The sequence below is a fragment of the Metopolophium dirhodum genome, chromosome 6, assembly GCF_019925205.1.
Source record: "Metopolophium dirhodum isolate CAU chromosome 6, ASM1992520v1, whole genome shotgun sequence".
NCBI classification, from domain to species: domain Eukaryota; kingdom Metazoa; phylum Arthropoda; class Insecta; order Hemiptera; family Aphididae; genus Metopolophium; species Metopolophium dirhodum.
The window spans coordinates 33,903,019-33,922,156 of record NC_083565.1 but is presented as its reverse complement, the minus strand read 5'-3'; the positions used below and the strand labels follow the sequence as shown (position 1 = coordinate 33,922,156).

The window sequence follows — 19,138 nt, the reverse complement described above, 5'->3', positions numbered from 1 at the left end:
TTTTCGGTTACTGTGAACATAAACCATTACAATTGGTACTTTTTATGTCAAACCTGTCATTTAATTGTGATAGGATGTGCACTATCACCTATTGTTTTGTACAATTTTTCTTTAGACAGCCATAAAAGAAATTAATACACTGAGATGTATTTAAAATCTGATAATGACTCAGTATTTAATATTTTACAGCTTTGTGGGTATACTGACTTATTATAACGGTACCCTGAATCGACCAAAGGCACATCTGCAACCCTGAGTCATAGGTCAGTGTTCGCACTACGAAATAGTCACTAATTGTCCACTTTTGACTGACAGGCCCTGTGGACTGTGAGAATCAACGACGCAGTCCAACAGGGATCTAGTAAAGACCCCTCTCTTTATTAAATCTAGATAGGACTATATAGGAGCCCTGGAAGCAGCCCATTATTCAGACGTGAAAGACGTGATATTGCCACCGTACGTACGCACTCCTGTACCTCTTCGATTTTGGTAATCACTATTTCTCTTTGGACTTAGATTATTTTCGTTAACGGCGTATTTCGAACTTGGAGAATATTCGAGCAATTGCTTATTTTCTAAGACACTAGTATTTGTAGTTAATTTGAATAGCTAACCAGTGTAAATTTAACTTGTCTTTTTACAATTTTAATAAATAATACATCGAACTACAAATTTTTGATCATTTGACGCTTCTACCATCCTATCCTGTCACCATCTCCAGTAAGACTGGTACACGCAACAATACTAATTATACTAATGTCACTGTCTAAATTTTACTTTGTTGCACATAGGTTGCACTAATATTATAAGTCACAGATAATCGTCCTGGGTTCAGTCTGTTGCAAGTGTAGATGAAACACAAAATCAACTCTTATCACCGATCTATAAAAATAATAAAATATTTGACGAGTACTTTGGTACTTATCATGATAATGATAAGGCGCACGAGCTCCAGGAGCTCGTGCAATTATCACTGAACAGAGTGCAAAAAACAGGCGAGGGCATCGAGGTGAAACATAAAAAGGTCCACTCAGTGCTAATTAATTTTGCCGATGGAACATAAAAATATGCACTGTCGCAGTCAGTGCGGTGTAGTGGAAAACGTTATCTAATTTTCACTTTGTATTACTACATTGAACCACTACCTATTTATTTTTAATAATATCAATATTCAATATGTACTTGTGTAGGTAAACGATTTTTTGTTTAAGATTAAGTTAACATTTTGTATACTTAAAGATTAATTTCTCAATGTAAAACAATAATTGTAAAATTAGCTTTAGTAAATTAGTTTTAAACAATTGTATTTTATTTCATGTTTGAAGATTTGTAAGTATGTTATCGTAAGAGCAATCATATAGAAAATATATTGAAATTTGAAGATTTGTAAGTATGTTATTGTAAGAGCAATCATATAGAAAATATATTGAAACTAGCTCTAAGTGAAACTCTGGGAAAGTTGGACTCGCTGAGAGTGGGTACCAATTTTGGAGACAATGTCGTTGGAATTATAAAAGTCACAAAAGCTGTAAGACGAAAGTTTAGGATTTCTGATAAGGATTAGTGATATGGATTGGAGATAAGGCTTGGCGCTTTGGCGGGAATGTTTAAAAGTTTGAGCGTCTAGCAATCCGTCACGAACGTTGTAAATGGATAGGCTGGATACGATCTCCAGGATCATCTCCCATTTCTCCGCTGCTTTTGGTTGTTAACATTGTTAAAAAGTGTAGAGTCGATAGGTTTATCAATGTCTAGCTATCAGTTATAAAATCACATAGGTAGGCGATCCGACTGCGTCGGATCGCGGACTATATGCGAAGCGTATATCACCAGGTATGCAATCCACCTGCGGTGGATTGCGGACCCCGTTAGTTGCGTAGATAGGTGAATAAACGAAAAAATAGTTAGACCCCTTGACCATGTTAGTTGTAAGTGAGTACCGATTTTGGAGACACATTCGAATTATAAATGTCGCACTTACACATTAGAAGGTGATAAGAATTTCTGATATGGCCTGGCTCTTTGGCGGTCTCGTTTCGAAGGTGGGAACGTTTGAAAGTCAAGATTCAGTGTCTAGAAATCTCCCATGACCCATGAAAACCGGCAATTCAATGATGATACTACCCCCCAGCGTATGTCCGGTGCTTTTTTTGTACGTGTAAGAAAATGTTAATTCGAAAATCTGCATGTTAGAGTGTCCAGCAAATCAGTCATTACCCATCTAAGACAAAACAAAAATAAGCAATCCACCTGCAGCGGATAGAGTGGCATGTCCGGTGGCTCTTTCTTATGTAAAAAGTGTAAAGTCAAAACCCGAGTTGGATTGTCTAGCAAGTCAGTCATCTCAAGTCAAAATCGATTAACATCCAATTAGCCAACTAGGTAGGCAATCCGAATTCGTCGGATCGCGGACAATGTGCTACAGCATATCAAGTAGGCAATCCACCTGCGGTGGATTGCAGACCTGACGTTGGGCGGCTATAAGTGAAAACCCTATCATACAACTTACGAAATAATTTAGGAAAAATACAAACTATAACTATAATATATTGTACCTATTTATTATAATTCATAAAAAAAATAACTTATAGATACATAATATTATATTAACCAATACAATACATATAAACATGTACCTGTAATGTATATATAATTATATCAAAAAAAAAAAAAAATGCAAAAACCTGCATGTTTAAGTGTTAAGGAAGGCAGTCATCACCGTCTAAGACGAAACCAAAATGAGCAATTCGTCTACGGCGGATTGAATGGTAGGTATGTGCCGTTGCATGTCCGGTAGTTTTTCTTATGTAAAAAGTGTAAAGTCGAAAACCGTGTTGGAGTGTCTAGAAAGTCAGTCATATTAAGTCAAAATCTATTAAGTCAAAATCTATTAACTTTAAAGTTCGTCAGCTAGGTAGGCTATCCGACTTAGTCGGATAGCGAACAATGTGCTGCAGAAAATAAGTCTAGTATGTATAGCTGCTATAAGTGAAGAGAAAAAATAGTATTTTCCAAAAACCCAATCATACAACATTCGAAATGACTTACGAAAAATAAAACAAATTAGTATGATATAATAACAATGTCAAAAAGAAAATAATATGTGTTAAATTCCTAATAATATAGTATATAATAATATAATATTATATAATATACAGTCATAAAATGTAAAATTAACATGTATATTATTATATTATTTATGAAATATAACGTGAAAAAAAATGCAAAAAAGTCAATTTACGGGCGGCCGCAGGCAATCCGAATTCGTCGGATCGCGGACAATGTGCTACAGCATATCAAGTAGGCAATCCACCTGCGGTGGATTGCAGACCCGACGTTGGGCGGCTATAAGTGAAAACCCTATTACACAACTTAAGAAATAATTTACGAAAAATACTATAACTATACAATATAAATACAAACAATTATAATATATTGTACCTATTTATTATAATTCATAAAAAAAATAACATATAGATACATAATATTATATTAACCAATACAATACATATAAACATGTACCTGTAATGTATATATAATTATATCAAAAAAAAAAAAAAAAACCTGCATGTTTAAGTGTTAAGCAAGTCATTACTAACCACTGTGTGACGGGGAGTTATAAGACCAGCACCTCGGGGGTTTTTACACCATTAGCCATATGTCTCGAGGACGGCTCCTTCACGCCTTTGGGTGACGCGGAAACATCCCTCCGACGGGTTACGTCAGGGCGCCCTGGCGCCAGGCTGACGGTCCCCCGCCGCCGGCTACTCTCGTACGAGATAGATCGGTGGGTTTCGTTAGGTTAGGTTAGGTTAGGTTAGGTAAGCAAGTCAGTCAGCACCGTCTAAGACGAAATCAAAATGAGCAATCCGTCTACTGCGGATAGAATGGTAGGTATGTGCCGTCACATGTCCGGTGCTTTTTCTTATGTAAAAAGTGTAAAGTCGAAACCGTGTTGGAGTGTCTAGAAAGTCAGTCATATCAAGTCAAAATCTATTAACTTTAAAGTTCGTCAGCTAGGTTGGCTATCCGACTTAGTCGGATAGCGAACAATGTGCTGCAGAAAATAAGTCTAGTATGTATAGCTGCTTCCTAAGTGAAGAGAAAAAATAGTATTTTCCAAAAACCCAATCACACAACATTCGAAATTACTTACGAAAAATAAAGACAATTTAAAGAAAATAATATGTGTTAAATTCCTAATAACATGTATATTATTATATTATTTATGAAATTATAACGTGAAAAAAAATGCAAAAAAGTCAATTTATGAGCGGCCGTGCCTTTGAATACACGAACAGTCGGTTGCCGCCCGAACAGAGCTACGACGGTTTCGAACCCGGACCTACCTATCATACTATGTTTGGGGAACCTACGCCTAACCTATCGAGCCACAGTTTGTGATGCAAATCACGGTCAAAACTTCAACAATTAAGCTGTGTGTCTACGGAGCGACGTAAACCAATATATCCGATATACATCGATGTAATCGTATATAATTACTATGTATCATAATTCTACACACTGTTTAAACTTTAATTGTATTTTATTCACTTATCTGACCGTTATTATGTATGCTTGAATAATACATTTAATTGTGTTTACGTTAAGCAATATACCAGCTACGTTATTAAGGACCAAACAATACGTCTACAATCACATAATGCAATATGTATTGAATAAAAAACAAAACAAAAAAAAACAGTATATATTAATTGTGCACTTGTGCGTTGGAACGAAGACCGACTGACATTTCGTGAACGCGAATTTTTAAGTGTACAAACCGCGTATTCACGGGGTTCAAAAGAAATAAACTTAACAAATAGAGCACAAACGGCAATTGAAAAGACGAAACGAAAAGCGATAATAACGACCTACGCTGGCGTTGATTGCGATGGCTATGGACCGATATCGCGTACAAACCACGCGGCTTTTAAAAGAAACGAACTATATGTGAAAATGTCTAAAAGTTGAAAAACAGCGTAAAAAGCGAAACATTTTTCGAAAACGTTTAAAAACCGACCGCCGCCGCCGCCGCTGCGAAGGTACGCGATTGGCCGCGCTATAGGGAATCGACGGGATCGGTCCGGCGGGCTGGAGAAACGGAGCGGTGTTTAATTTTGTCCACCATGAGATCCTCCATGAATTCCCTATAGATCAGCTGTTTTTCTTGCGATTTTATAGTATTAGATTTTCGATTTTTTTTCAGGAAAAATTAATAATTTTTATTTGATTCTAATTTCCACAGAAAATAATTGATTTACGAGAAATTTTGTCTAAACGTTTTTTATAGATAGTACCTGAATCTACAATTTAGGCTCTATACAATTTTATGCTAAATGCAATATATAATTAATTAAATCAGAATAACCCTAAAACCCTATTTATGAATGTTCAAACCTCTTGCGGCACCTGAAGAGAGTTATTAATCATCACCAAATTTAACCCACATACCTTTTGTATGGTAATGAAAAAATTGGGTGGGTGAGAAATCTAAAATATTTAACTACTTATACTACCTTCCTATATACTATTTCACGTTAGTGTAATTCTTATTTTAGTTACAAATTTACATAAATGTGCTTTTTCCATCACAATAATAAGTTAGGTACCTAATAAACATAAGTGATACAAAAAAAAATATGGACTTGATCACTATTAAGTATAACATTATCAGAAGCTCTTTCTCCATAGGCTTTACTTATGAAGGCAATGAGGCCTCCAGGAGATACTCCTAGTTTAAAGTAAAATTGGATTTGTAATTGCTATAAAGTTTAATATGGCACGAAAGACATTTAGGTTTTTGAATTGTGATTTAACAGTAAAGTCCAGTATTACTCTAACATTGGAAAAATCTTTAAAACAGTTTGGTAAATTTGATACAGTTTCATTATTACTAGGCCATTAGAAACATTTTTTTAGAAGGCAACTTAGTAAAGGTATTGTTTATAAGTAAATTTGTCTGCAAAAGTAATCACTTATATTTTCAAAAAGAACAGCTAGAATAGAAAATGATTGGTCTTATTTTAGTTTGGAGAATACTAATACTATACATCCTTTAATATCTAGTTTATGAGTTCTTTTATCAGGAAAATTTGTTGAAAAGAGTTCACATATTTTATTTAAGAGGATAAATTATGGAATACCAGTCATGGTAATTAATTTTGGTTTGGTATCAATCATGCTAAATCACAGAACAAGTCATTTAAATATTGTAGTCCTGATTTTATCTATTCTGTGTTTTATAAACGTATGAACAAAATTGGGCGTAGTGGATAGGCAACGTAACGTACATAGTAACAGTGGTGTTGTAAACCATATTATGATCAATAATTTTATAAATGTATATTATTTGGTTAATTTAGTTGATTTGAAAGTATGTTCAAAATAAAATTGAAGTTGTATTTATAAAATGCTATTTTACGAAAAAATAATAATTTTTTATCAAAAAATTATGAAATTGTAAAAGTGTCAAATACGAGTTGTTAAATCAATTATTTATAACCAAACTTGAGTTCAAACTTATGTAACTATAATTTATTCAAATTATACTTGAAAAAACTAAGTTATCATTTATTTATTTTAGAAAATAATTAGCCTCACTGAACAAAGTCGGGGGCACAAATTACAATTGATACTTAAACTGGTTAAAACTTCAACGGTAAATTAAACATTATTTTTAATAACAAAACAATACATTTTAATTATAACTAAATAAGTTATTAGGTAATTATAAAATTAACGTAATTAATAGGTATGTTAAAAAATAGCTATTTAATTTAGCGTTCACTTTTCAAATATTTAATGACCACATAATATGATCAATAATTTAATAAATGTATAATGTTTGGTTAATTCGGTAGATTTGAAAGTATCTACATAATAAAATTGTATCTTATAGTTCGGAATTTTAATTTAATATGAAATGTTTAATATAAACTTTGTGATAAATGGGATTTTGTTAACAAGAATAATTTATGTTACACAATATGTTTTATTAGATGTTAGCAATAAAACTACAAAAAATATAATATATGGTTCAACATAAATTGTAAACGCTTAATTAAATAGCTATTTTTCTATGGATTTTTAATATTTTTCAAATACAATTGTAGCAATATATTAGGAGCCTTGTATTAAATTTTCAGGATTTTTTACAAGTTGATTAATATTACAAACTACAAAAAATATATAAATCGTTATTTTTGGTTACTACTTATCTGCAACCTTGTTTTAAATTTTCAATCCTTTGCTATAAAATACTAAAATTTCGTCCATTTTTAACATCAGAACAATTTTTAAATGTTCAATTTGATAAATTAAGTCAACATTTTAACTTTAAAAGATTATAAAAAATCTTGTTTATAAATATTTTTAAGCTGCTATTGTAACAATGTGTGAAGAGCCTTGTATTACATTTTAATGCATTTTGACTCGATGAATATATTTTTTTTTGACATTTAAGAAAAAATGTTTTTAAAATTTTGTAGGTGTACAGAAAATACTGATTTAAACATTCAGTGAAAATTGATTTACATTTAGGAATAGTCGAGTGGCATTGTTACGTACCCACGAATTAAGTAATCATATATTAACTATGTACAGCGCGCCGCACGTTTCTAATAATATTTGACACTTATAAGTAATAAGGCAATTAGTATAGTATAACATGCGGAGGTCGTTGCAAAAGCGTAGTGAAAACAATTAAACTATAGAAGGTGTCGTCATACGTATCTTTCCTGGAATTCCAACACCCATACGAAGGATACGAGTCGACCAGCTTACCAAATATGAGACCCGAACTCTGTCTCATGACAAAGCTTAGCCACTACTACAACCACCCACTCCAAAGGACTCAATCATATATATAGAAGCCCAGAACAACAGCCATCAGACGGTTATACAGTATGGGCTGAGCTAACCATTAGACAGTTTAGGGACATTCAGAGTCAGGTCGTAACAACACTCACAGTTTAAATTCTCTTTTACACCATAAATTATAACATTGTATTTTTGTACTTCGTTAATAAACATTCATCATAAACTAGTACATCACGTATTTCATTTCTGTGTTGATGTATATATCGACGTCGGTTGGGACGTAACAGCATTGCATAGATATGGAATGGTCGGCGCCCGGCTGGCTGTTTACCAGTCTTGTTAAGAATACTTTTCAAATGTATTTAAATACTTGGTGTAATTTGTACTTAAAATAAGTATTCAAATACTTTCTTTTAAAAGTATTTAAATAAGTATTCAAATACTTTCTTTTAAAAGTATTTAAATATAAATTCAAATACCTTTTAAAAGTATTCAAAATACTTACAAAAATATTTTATTTTATAATCAATAAATGAATAATTAAATAATTAATAATCAATAATTCAATCAGTTCAATGACTAGTCGACTAAAACCACTACTACCCACGCCATGAAGTACTATTATTGAATAGTTTCTTTAATCAACCAAACCAAGCCCTCCAATGTATCCCTCCATCTATTGTGCTTATTGTAAACAAATTGAATACAGATTGTAAAAATTAAAATAAATATGAAAAAAAAAGTTCAATAACATTAGTACCAATATCTTATATACAAATTATATGCTACTACCACAGTACCACCCATTAAATAAGAAGAAAGACTATTTAAAGATTCAAGATAAATGCCAATCCAACCAGTAGGGTGGTCAGTGTCTTGTATGCCATGGTATAATATGGGAGTGAGGAGCCAACATGGGTTTCAGTGTTCAGTCATTCTGTTATCTGCTTGTATTTTGGCGAATCCTTATTTATAAATTATCAAAGGTTAGAACCATTTTAAAATAATATTTTAGAATCAACATTTATATTAGTACATTCCGAATAATTAGTAATTGGAATTTGGAGTAGACCATGAGAATGAAAAAAAGTTTTTTGTATTCTAGAATAAAAATACAAATATAAAGTGTTTTTAAGTATTTAAAACACATTGGTCAAAAAGTATTTGAAAAGTATTTGAAATACAAAAATAATAATACTAGTATTTCAATACAAGTATTCGAATACTTAACAAGACTGCCGTTTACGAAGATGCTGCCACTGCTAATACCGTGAATGTCATCGTCACCAGACCCGTGGGCCATGGAAGATTCAACGTTTCACATTTTGGCGGACGGCGCGCGGCGGCAATGGGGCATATGACCTACAGGACGACAGGTCGATAACCATACATGGTCATTATCATTTAAACGTTTTAAACATTCGTAATAACTTTAAATTAGGTACATGTAAAATAATTTCCAATGAGGGGATAATAAATTAATAAATACCTAATGATGTTTGTTATTGTTTTGACGGCCGTTTAATTTGAGTGCCGTAATAATATTATATTTTCATAACTAATAGTTTTTATCATACGAGGACTAATTATTTTTACATAAATGTTAGTTTTGGTAAAAAAAACTTTATCGAAATGACGACTGTTTTTCACATAACCTTAAGACCTATTTTAATTTTATCCAAGTGTATAGGTTTAATTGATATTTCGTATATCGTGGAACCAACTGGTTTATTGGATCGAAATAGTGTAAACTCAACGATTCACGGACTTCTAGAAATTGCGAGAATGATTATTTTAATGGCATGCACTTTTATATATTTTTATCAGTTTGATCAAGAACTTCATATACTTCAAATTATTTATGTGGTTAAATTTTGGTTTATCATTGTTGCAGCTAGAATTTCAACAATATGGATAATCAAGTATTTATTTATTATTTTTATTCATATTATAAAATGACGTAAAATTAGTTTTTTTATTTTTGCACATAATTGATAAGATTAGGGTTTATCAAAAAGAATTTAAACATTAGTTATAGGGAGTCAGAAAGTACACCAGACGCCATAGTCGGAAGATCGGAAGAATAATATAAAATATAAAATATAAATATTTATTGTTTGCGCAACCTTTATCACCAACTACGTGCATTCGTACCTACTCTTAGAATTATTGTTGCTTACCTAACATTAAAACATGCGCCATCATTTCTCCTACGCAATGTTGTGTTGTATCTAGATAAATAGGAATATATTTTTTATCTTTTATCTTATACAGATAAATGGGAAATATGTTATCTAAGCTATTATCTAAGATAAATAATTAAAACAACTAGATAAAATTTAATTTTTAAATATTTCCATTATAAATTATAGTATTAATGTTAATTAGGTATTTAAGTATTTTATATTTTCTGATTACAAAATAGTAAATTTATATTTAAACATAATAGGTAAAATTTATTATTTTAACTATTACTTATAATATGTATTAGTATTATAATTTATAATTTATAAATATACCTACCTTTATATATTTTTCATTCTTAAATTATTAGATATATCAAGTTCTTAGTAATAAACTAATAAACGTTTTGGGTTAATTATGTGTCTATGTATCAGCGTCGTATTCGCTGACATTCAACAGGATACCCGCATTCTGCAATTACAATTTGAAAAGATCACAAAATAAATTGTTATTGATAACTTATTAATAATAAGAAAGTTTAATAATAAAAATAAAATACGTACAATACTAATTTTAGCATTGCAATAACATCTACATGATTAGTTTATATCTATATTTCATTCCGGTGGCTCTAGCCTCCTATGTGTTTATTTAATAATTTCCTATCACTTATTAGTTATTTGATATTGTTACCGGAATTTTAAATATTTAATATTTATATAAATTATTTAAATATTTATGTAAATATCATTATTATAATTTTTTTCTATTAAAAAAGAAACAATACATTTGATTTGTATTGTTGATTTAATTTATTTTATTTTAATTGTGTTCATTAGGTAAAACAATAATTAATTATTAAAAAACATAATATTAGTAGGTATAAAGAAAATTTAAAGTCGAAATAATTTTAAATTTTTGTTTTTTGACATCAAATTTTATAGTGTTTTGAAAATTGGCCTTTACTTAATTTAAAAAACATATTTTTTGAAATAACATTTAATTGACTTATAAAGTTACATAATTCACAACTGTTATAAAATTAAGATCTGTTACATAATATTATGAATTATCTTATATACTTTATTCACCTTAGGTTTGTAAAAAATAGGTGGTAGGTACATACTAAAAAAAAATTTAATCTCTTTTTTATTTGTATAATAAATGTTGATTTTTTATCTTTATCTAGATATTTAAAACATAATCTTTATACAACACTGCTCAGTAGTGCACCAGACGCCATAGTCGGAAGAATAATATATTGTTTGCGCAACCTTTATCACCAACTACGTGCATTCGTACCTACTCGTTGAGTTATTGTTGCTTACCTAAGATTAAAACATGCGCTATCATTACTCCTACGGGGAATAAAGTCACATAACTATACGCTGTTAAGTTATTAAAATGCCGAGTGAGAAATCGATAGGTATTTGGATAATTTAAATAAAAGTTATGTATGACAATGTCTCTCAATAGGATTTTCAGTTTTTGACACGATACTAGACCAAATATGGATAGTATAATAATTAAGTACTTCTTGTTCTCACATGACTTGACTTATTTTTACATTGCAATTGGCTTTATGCCTTTATTTAAATTAATTTTATTGTACCCAATATAAATCTGTTCGTATTTAGAGTAAACCACACCTTAAACAAATATATAAATATTCAATTTTGAATTAAACTCGCTCTGCTGTACAGTAAGTAACAAGTGGGCCTATGTATAATATTGATAGTATTAAACTTGAATTCAATGGTATAGGTAATATCAATGTATAAGAAAAATGATTCTGAGCAGTTATAGTTTGTCAGTCTGGATATTTTATATTGTTATTATTTATTAAAGCCTGTAAGGCTGTAAGTTGAATAATTGATATCTATCTATATACAGTTTACTCCCGATTATCCGTGGAATAGGGTGGCAGGACATCCACGGATAAACGAATTCCGCGGATAATCCGCAAAATTAAATTTTATAATAAAAACTAAATTGGAAATTGAAATTGAAAATTATTATTACATGTGTATTATTAAAAAGATACACATATATGTACAATGAATGTATGTACATGTATAATGAAAAATTAATAAAATAAAATATATATAAAAATAAGTGTACATTTTGAATACATTTTATAACTCAAGATCCACCGAACTGATTTCGATAAAAATTTCAGGACATATTAAGATTGATATGTAGATGGTTTCTGTGAAGTTTGTACGCTGTGGCATAAGTGGTTTCGGAGTTATGGCCTCATAAGTGCACACCTGGTGACATGGCCAAAATCAACAACAACGTCTATACATTATTTTTATCTATATATTATATAACCCATAGCAACTATTAAAAAACAAAAATGTCTATCGTAAATCTCAAAATTCCTGTTTGAGCACCTACAGGGGGTGATCACTTCCTTTTTTAAATTAGCCTACGACACTCGAGTGTGGCTTTGTATTGGTGAAAGAATTTTCGAAATCGGTTCAGTAGTTTTGGAGTTTATCCCGAACATATAAATAAACGCTATCATTTTATATATTAGTTTAGATATAAATGAATGTTTGTGTGAAAACCTAACCTAACCTGGTTAACCTAACCTTACCTGGGTAGAAGATTTGTTTTTTTTTTATTCATTGGATTTTAGTACGGTTGCGTGAGGCTTTTGTATTAATTGATTATATTAATACTCCGTAGGTGGAATTAAGTAAAAATGTCAAAATTGGTACAATTTTGATATTTTAGAGTTAAATCATACGTTTACAAACAGCACGGGGTCCGCGAACTATCGCAGGTAGATTGCCTACCTGATAATATACTGCTGTGAATCAGAATTTTTACAATATTCATTAATCGCACAGAATATGAGTGTTATCATTTGAAGTTTATTACTTTAAAATTATTATAAAAGTATAACATAATTTATTATAAAGTAGCATTAAACGCAAATATCAAACATTTCTGTTAGACATACCTTATACGCATTATATTTTTAATTATTAAGGAAGTCACCCAAATTTTATATTTTCGTAATAATAAATTAACAACATTCATTAGTTCTCATTATTTTTGTTTTCAGATTTATTAATGGCATTATCGAGTTTGATCGAAAAACCACACCACTTTCAACAAATTTGATGAACCCAAATCGTTCATGGACAAAAAGACGTTGGGAAACGATTTATATTTCGTTATGTGCATACTTTATTGGCTATAAATTCTTACATATTTTTTTTTGGCCTGTTCAGATAGAAAACATAGTATTATTGGCAACCCATTCAATATTCACTATACCATATGTTATGGATTATGTAGTTACGATATCTTCGTGTTTCTTTCTTCAAAACTTGTATGTTAGATTCCAGACGTTAAACGATTTTTGGAAATGTCTTCCTGTTGACTTAGATGCCGTCCCCGGCCAATGGACACACATCGAAATAGTAGATTTGATGGAGAATACGCGGCTGTTGCACTCCGAACTATGCGACCTGTTAAAAATGTTTAGTCTTGGTTACGGTCCATTACTTTTGGGTTTCTTCACGTCCAGCTATATCGGTTTGCTTATCAGTGTTTATTATATTGTTAACAAGGAAACTTTCTTCAGCTCATCCGCAAATGCTTGGGAACATATATTACCACTGATTATCCACTTACAAATTCTCATGTTTTTGATGTCTATTATAGTTTTTGTTTCATTCATAAATGAGAAGGTAACTCACAGTGTTATTCAGCTTGCTCACATCTATATTTTTGTTAATTATGCTTTTATTTAAATCCACATTTTTATGTTTTACCTATATTTAAATATTACATTTTAAAATATTTACTACTTAAATTCTATATTAGATTTAGTATAAAAATTACAATTAAAAAATCATCGGAATGATGATTAAGCAATTTATCGTATGGTAACTACTCTGCTGTCCTAAGAAAAAACGCCGTAAATCGAAAAAAAAAATGAAATAATACTGTATTACGTTTAATATTATAGTTTTACATGTTTTTCCTAAACAAAAATGCCGTAACTATGATTATTTATCCAGAATTGTATGTCCATAAGAAAACAATATTGCCGCAATAGCAATAAAATATAATCGGTGCTTAGCAAAAACGCCGTAACTACAGTTTGCTTAGAAAGATTGCCATAAGTTTTGTTTGAAATATGGCGTTTTTACTTTACACTTCCGCATAATCTATATTTGCGGCGTTGTTGTTTAGGAAACCGGTTGCCAAGTAAAAAATTCTGAATAATTAATAGCTTACTTAGTATAAATATAAAAACAATGATATTTTGGTGAAAGAAAAATTGAAAATTAAATGAATAGTTCTATTGCATTCATCAGGTATATTTCCATAAGAAATTATGTATTTTACTTTGAAAAATATTATATTTATGAAAACAAAACTACTAGAAACTACTAAACATAAAATGTCATTTTTCTCAAAATGGCATGAAGGGAAATTACGGCGTTTTTTCTTAGGACGGGTGGTTAAACTATTTTTTTTTTCTTAAATGAAAACAGTTACTCAAGAAAAGATAAATATATTAATGATATGCATGTTAAATTTTTTATTTATCATTTTGTAGTTACGTTTCTATAATAGGAGGGTGACTATGCTTGGTAAATCAAAATGCTTTCTTCTATAAAATATATTATTATCTTAAAATAACTAATTATGGGGTATACAGTTTTGAAAAAAAAATGAATCGAAATAAATTAACTCTCAAGCCGGTTATAATAATTACACAAACGTAAAATTAAATGTTTATATTACAAAACTAAACATGATATTATTATAGTCATATAAACAATCACATTTAAAACATTTTTACAGAGACTGCAGATGATATCATACCTACGGTTATACCGTATTTCAAATTTACATTTGGATAAAAAACGACAGGTAAAATATTATTACATTTTCTATTAATAGTAGGTATCTATTTTTCTATAGAAAACTACGTGAGACGATTTTTTTATTTTGTAATTATTTGATTGTTTTATTATTTAGATCAAAATGTTTATGAATCAAATATCTGTATGTGATTCGGACCAAATTTCAGCATTCGGATTTTTCAATATAAATTTAAATCTTGTCACAATAGTAAGCACTTAATCACTCATAATTTTTATAAACCAATCATAATTCATAATAGCAACCTATAACCAGTCTTGTAAAGAATACTTTTAATTTGAATTCAGAATACGTATTCACATAAATGAGTATTAAAGTACTTCGAATACGTATTATTACGTATAGTACGAGGATCATTCGAATTTATCTGTTTTTGAATGTTTGGAAATTAATTTAGGTCAATTATAATTCATTCAAAGAGAAAAAATATTGTCTATAACTTATAATGTGCCCGATATTTAATAGAAAAATTGGTAAAGTCCCAAACATGAACTACTTTTCGAGTTAAAAAATGAAGTTATTAATGAATAAAAAAATTCAACAACAATTATGCGGAATACGTATTCGAATAATTTTTCTAAAAAGTATATAAAAAAGTATCCGAATAATAAAAGAGTATTTGAATACTTTACAAGACTACTTATAACCTATGTTGATGAGAAAACAAATCCCGGTAAACGAGTGGTGAACAAGCATAAGTTCACCACGTTTTCGGTGCACCTAGGGCTATACTCTACACTGTAGAGTATAGCCCTAGGTTTGGTTAGAGTCTACAGTCTATACTATAGTGTGACGCGGAATACTACTTTGAGAATCACTGATTAACCGTTAAACTACAAATATGTGTGAAAATTGTGTTTTGTATTTGTTTTACGGTTTTGGGTTTTTAGTCTGTTTGTGTATAAGTTACGGTAAATGACGTTAAATGAAAATTAACGTTGTTCGCCGGTTATTAACATTATTGACCATATATACATAGTTAATTATCGTTATAAACCGGAGAATAACGTTAATTGCTAAATACACAGGTAATTAATGATCAAGACCAAATATACACGTGCGTCTCATATAGGTACTACAATTTGAAAAATTATGTGCCTAGGTATTTTTAAAAATATAAAAATGCATTATTGTTATTATTTATTCAATTTTACAAGTTGTACTGCCATGACGTTTACTGCCACGCAACTTTTCAGCCCCACGACAGGCACAACGTTTATTGTTGCAACCAGTTTTTCAATGGCAATGCTGGTCCCTTGAGGGCACGCAACAGAACTATTACTAGCTGCTTCCCTCAGTATCAATTGTTTACCATTTTCTAATTTGATTACATTGTTATAATCTAGCCGTTGACTCAACCGCTTAGATTATAAAGTTGCAGGTAGCAAGACATATGTTGATTGGATTGATAGGATTTTATTGAAATAATAATAGTCAGATGTTGAAGTATAAGTTTGAATTTATTAACTGTCTCAGAAATTCTCTAAGTCCAAAGATTAACACAATGTTCATATGATCCAGCGTGAAGGTGCTCGCAAGTAGAATGAGTATACACGTCTGATCTACAGGCCGTTTCGGGTCTGGTTTTATAGAGCCTCCTGCTCTACTGCTTCCCCCTAGTGGCCTAGTCTATCGATATGTCCGTGGACCTCACAGGACGTGATTTAAAATAATCGATACATTCCCACGCCTGGCTATTCCAAGAATCACATCCCATTATCATTTTTACCATATATGTATATGCCATCCGTTAATATTCAGATACTATGCGTCATTGTTATACATATATATTATACGTAATAATCATATATCATATTCACATGACTATGATATATGATTGGTCATATTTCTACTGTAGGCATTTTTATATAGTTGTTCAGAAATGCGTACTATGGTTAGGTATGTCTTATCTGTGCCCGATAAAGTTTTATTGGTTTAGATACCCAATTAGTATCACAATAAGTTTAGTGATCACCTAATCATTCCTCGTTGAACATTGTTTTATAAACAAAATTTCCCATATCATACGGTTATTAACGTTATTCACGAGAAAATATCGATAATTCTCATATTTGTTGCTAAATAACTATTTAATAACCGGTGAATAACGTAATTTTCCGATATAACATCATTTACCATGACATATTTACATAGTACTTGGTGCTTACTTAATTTTTAGTTTTTTGTTTGTTCACAGATACTCGTATTGTTGATGAGTGGAATAATCACATTGATACAGATGAAAGATCATCCAATGATGTTGAAATTCAACAATGACACTAAATCCTTCTTTCTAAAAATATATACCACAAAATACGATTAAGTGCATGTTACTTATATGTCTATAATATATTACCTAGTTTATTTCGATTGCATTATTGCAGTCATAAAAATACTGAATCAAATCTTTATAATTACAAAATTGAATAACAGAATATTATATTATTATTATTCGGGCATGGACCAATTGCGACTAAAACAAAGTTTAGTTTAGGGTTAGGTTAGTACAAATTGCGTCACTTATAATTTACGGTTAGTGTAAGCGTTTGCCGTATCCGTTGTTACTTTTCGATGATTTTAAGTTTCGAAAATGTATTAAATCAAAAAATGGATTTAAGTGGAGGTGTACAATTAAATCGTTTCCTTCAAATGTATTATCTGATGAAAGTGAAGCTGCTCTTTTAAAATCTAACAGACAAGTTGGTGCTCATTCGTAAAAAGAAAAGCAACAGAACAAGTTACAACACGATCACTAAAATTAATTCGCAATGAAGTGTAATCAAGTGCGTTGGATTTGACGTTAAACAATATTATGCATTCTATACGACGAAGTGTTTATTGTACTCGTAGAAAAAAATTACCACCATGACCGAAAATGTTAACCAAAGTGCATACAGCGTTAAATAATTTTGTTATAAATACATACAACGGTGAGCATTTGTAATTCTTTATTCTATATATTTAAAATTCTTTATTTATTTATATTACTATCTGTTACCCGCGTGCTCCGCCCCCGTGGATAGTTCTTTGCAAATTGTGGGGCTGTTTCGTGGCTCCACAAATCCTGTCAATCTATCTTGCAACTTTTTTTTTTATATGAAGAGTAATTATTGAACTGTATGCAGAGTAGTGTAAAACTGTTAAAAACTTATCTTAACTTTTCCGTTACCCGGAAAAAAATTCTGATTGTTCAAATCCTTTTCGGTGCAATATGATGTGGAAGCAATATCTTTTTAAGTGTAAATGATATTAAATCCATCTCGACCGGCGTTATACCATGAGATTCGCAGCAGCAGCATATATATTATCATTTATCAAATAGGTGAATCTACCTCTGGTAGATCACAGAAACCCGTGCTGTTTGTACTGGTGGAAGATATTAGCGTCAAAATAAGATAAGAAAAAAAAAGTTTTATAGTATGAAAGCACCAAAATCGTATCGTACCAAAGCACAAAAATCTTAGATACCTAGGCACAGAGCCACGCTTAATAGATATTAAGTACATTTAGAACTATATATTATATTTTAACAATTTATTACTGACAATTTTTATAAGATCGAAAAAATCAACAGATTTATTCAAATTATATTTATTTGTATGTATAATATTATATTTTATCAATTTATTATTGACATTTTTACAGGAGATCGAAAAAATCAGCCGATTTATTAAAATTATAATTTATTAAATTCTATTATATTTATTGATAATTTTTTATAAGATTGACAATTTTAACTATTAATATAAAATAATAATTTTGGCACAAATGATATGCCATTTTTGCACCATTAGTGCTTATGTCATATTATAGCCGTTGTACATAAAGCCGGGTTCACAATACACCGTGTCATGTAAAATAATCATCATTCTTCTGAGGTGTTCAGTACATAAATGTTGGTTATATTGCTATATAAGTTTTAATTCTGGTATCCTCGTACATTTTTTGGGTATGTTCTATGCAAAGATATGTACAAGCATCGGGTGGGGAACGGGACTATGCACGTCTTACGAATGTGGTGACTGATCCGTGGGTCTCGTTTGGAGAGCGTGGCCTAGATAGACGACGAATCGTTATTTTAAATAATTTAAATGATTGGTGTTATTTAAATAGTTTGATCCTCAATATAAACAAATGTAAATACTATAATTTAATATTAAAAACATCTTATATTTATTTTGATTATAAATTTAGCAATTTTTCTATTGAACTGGTGAAA

The 19,138-nt window shown here is 30.3% G+C and overlaps 1 protein-coding gene across 1 annotated transcript; it reads left to right on the top strand.

Moving 5' to 3' along the window:
- Nucleotides 1-9,453: 9,453 nt before the first annotated feature.
- On the top strand, nt 9,454-17,424 carry LOC132946041 (uncharacterized). The gene is made up of 5 exons (XM_061015864.1): nt 9,454-9,743; nt 13,082-13,712; nt 14,839-14,907; nt 15,016-15,108; nt 17,117-17,424. Exons 1-5 carry the CDS (start codon nt 9,454-9,456, stop codon nt 17,240-17,242), a joined length of 1,209 nt encoding a protein of 402 aa, XP_060871847.1. The 3' UTR covers nt 17,243-17,424.
- Nucleotides 17,425-19,138: the final 1,714 nt, after the last annotated feature.

Bases quoted from the DNA above. Each gene is read 5' to 3' on its own strand.
- LOC132946041 (XM_061015864.1), top strand. From the start codon at position 9,454: ATGACGACTGTTTTTCACATAACCTTAAGACCTATTTTAATTTTATCC. The intron at 9,744-13,081 runs GTATTTATTTAT...TTTTGTTTTCAG, and splicing joins TCAACAATATGGATAATCAA to ATTTATTAATGGCATTATCG. The intron at 13,713-14,838 runs GTAACTCACAGT...ACATTTTTACAG, and splicing joins TTTCATTCATAAATGAGAAG to AGACTGCAGATGATATCATA.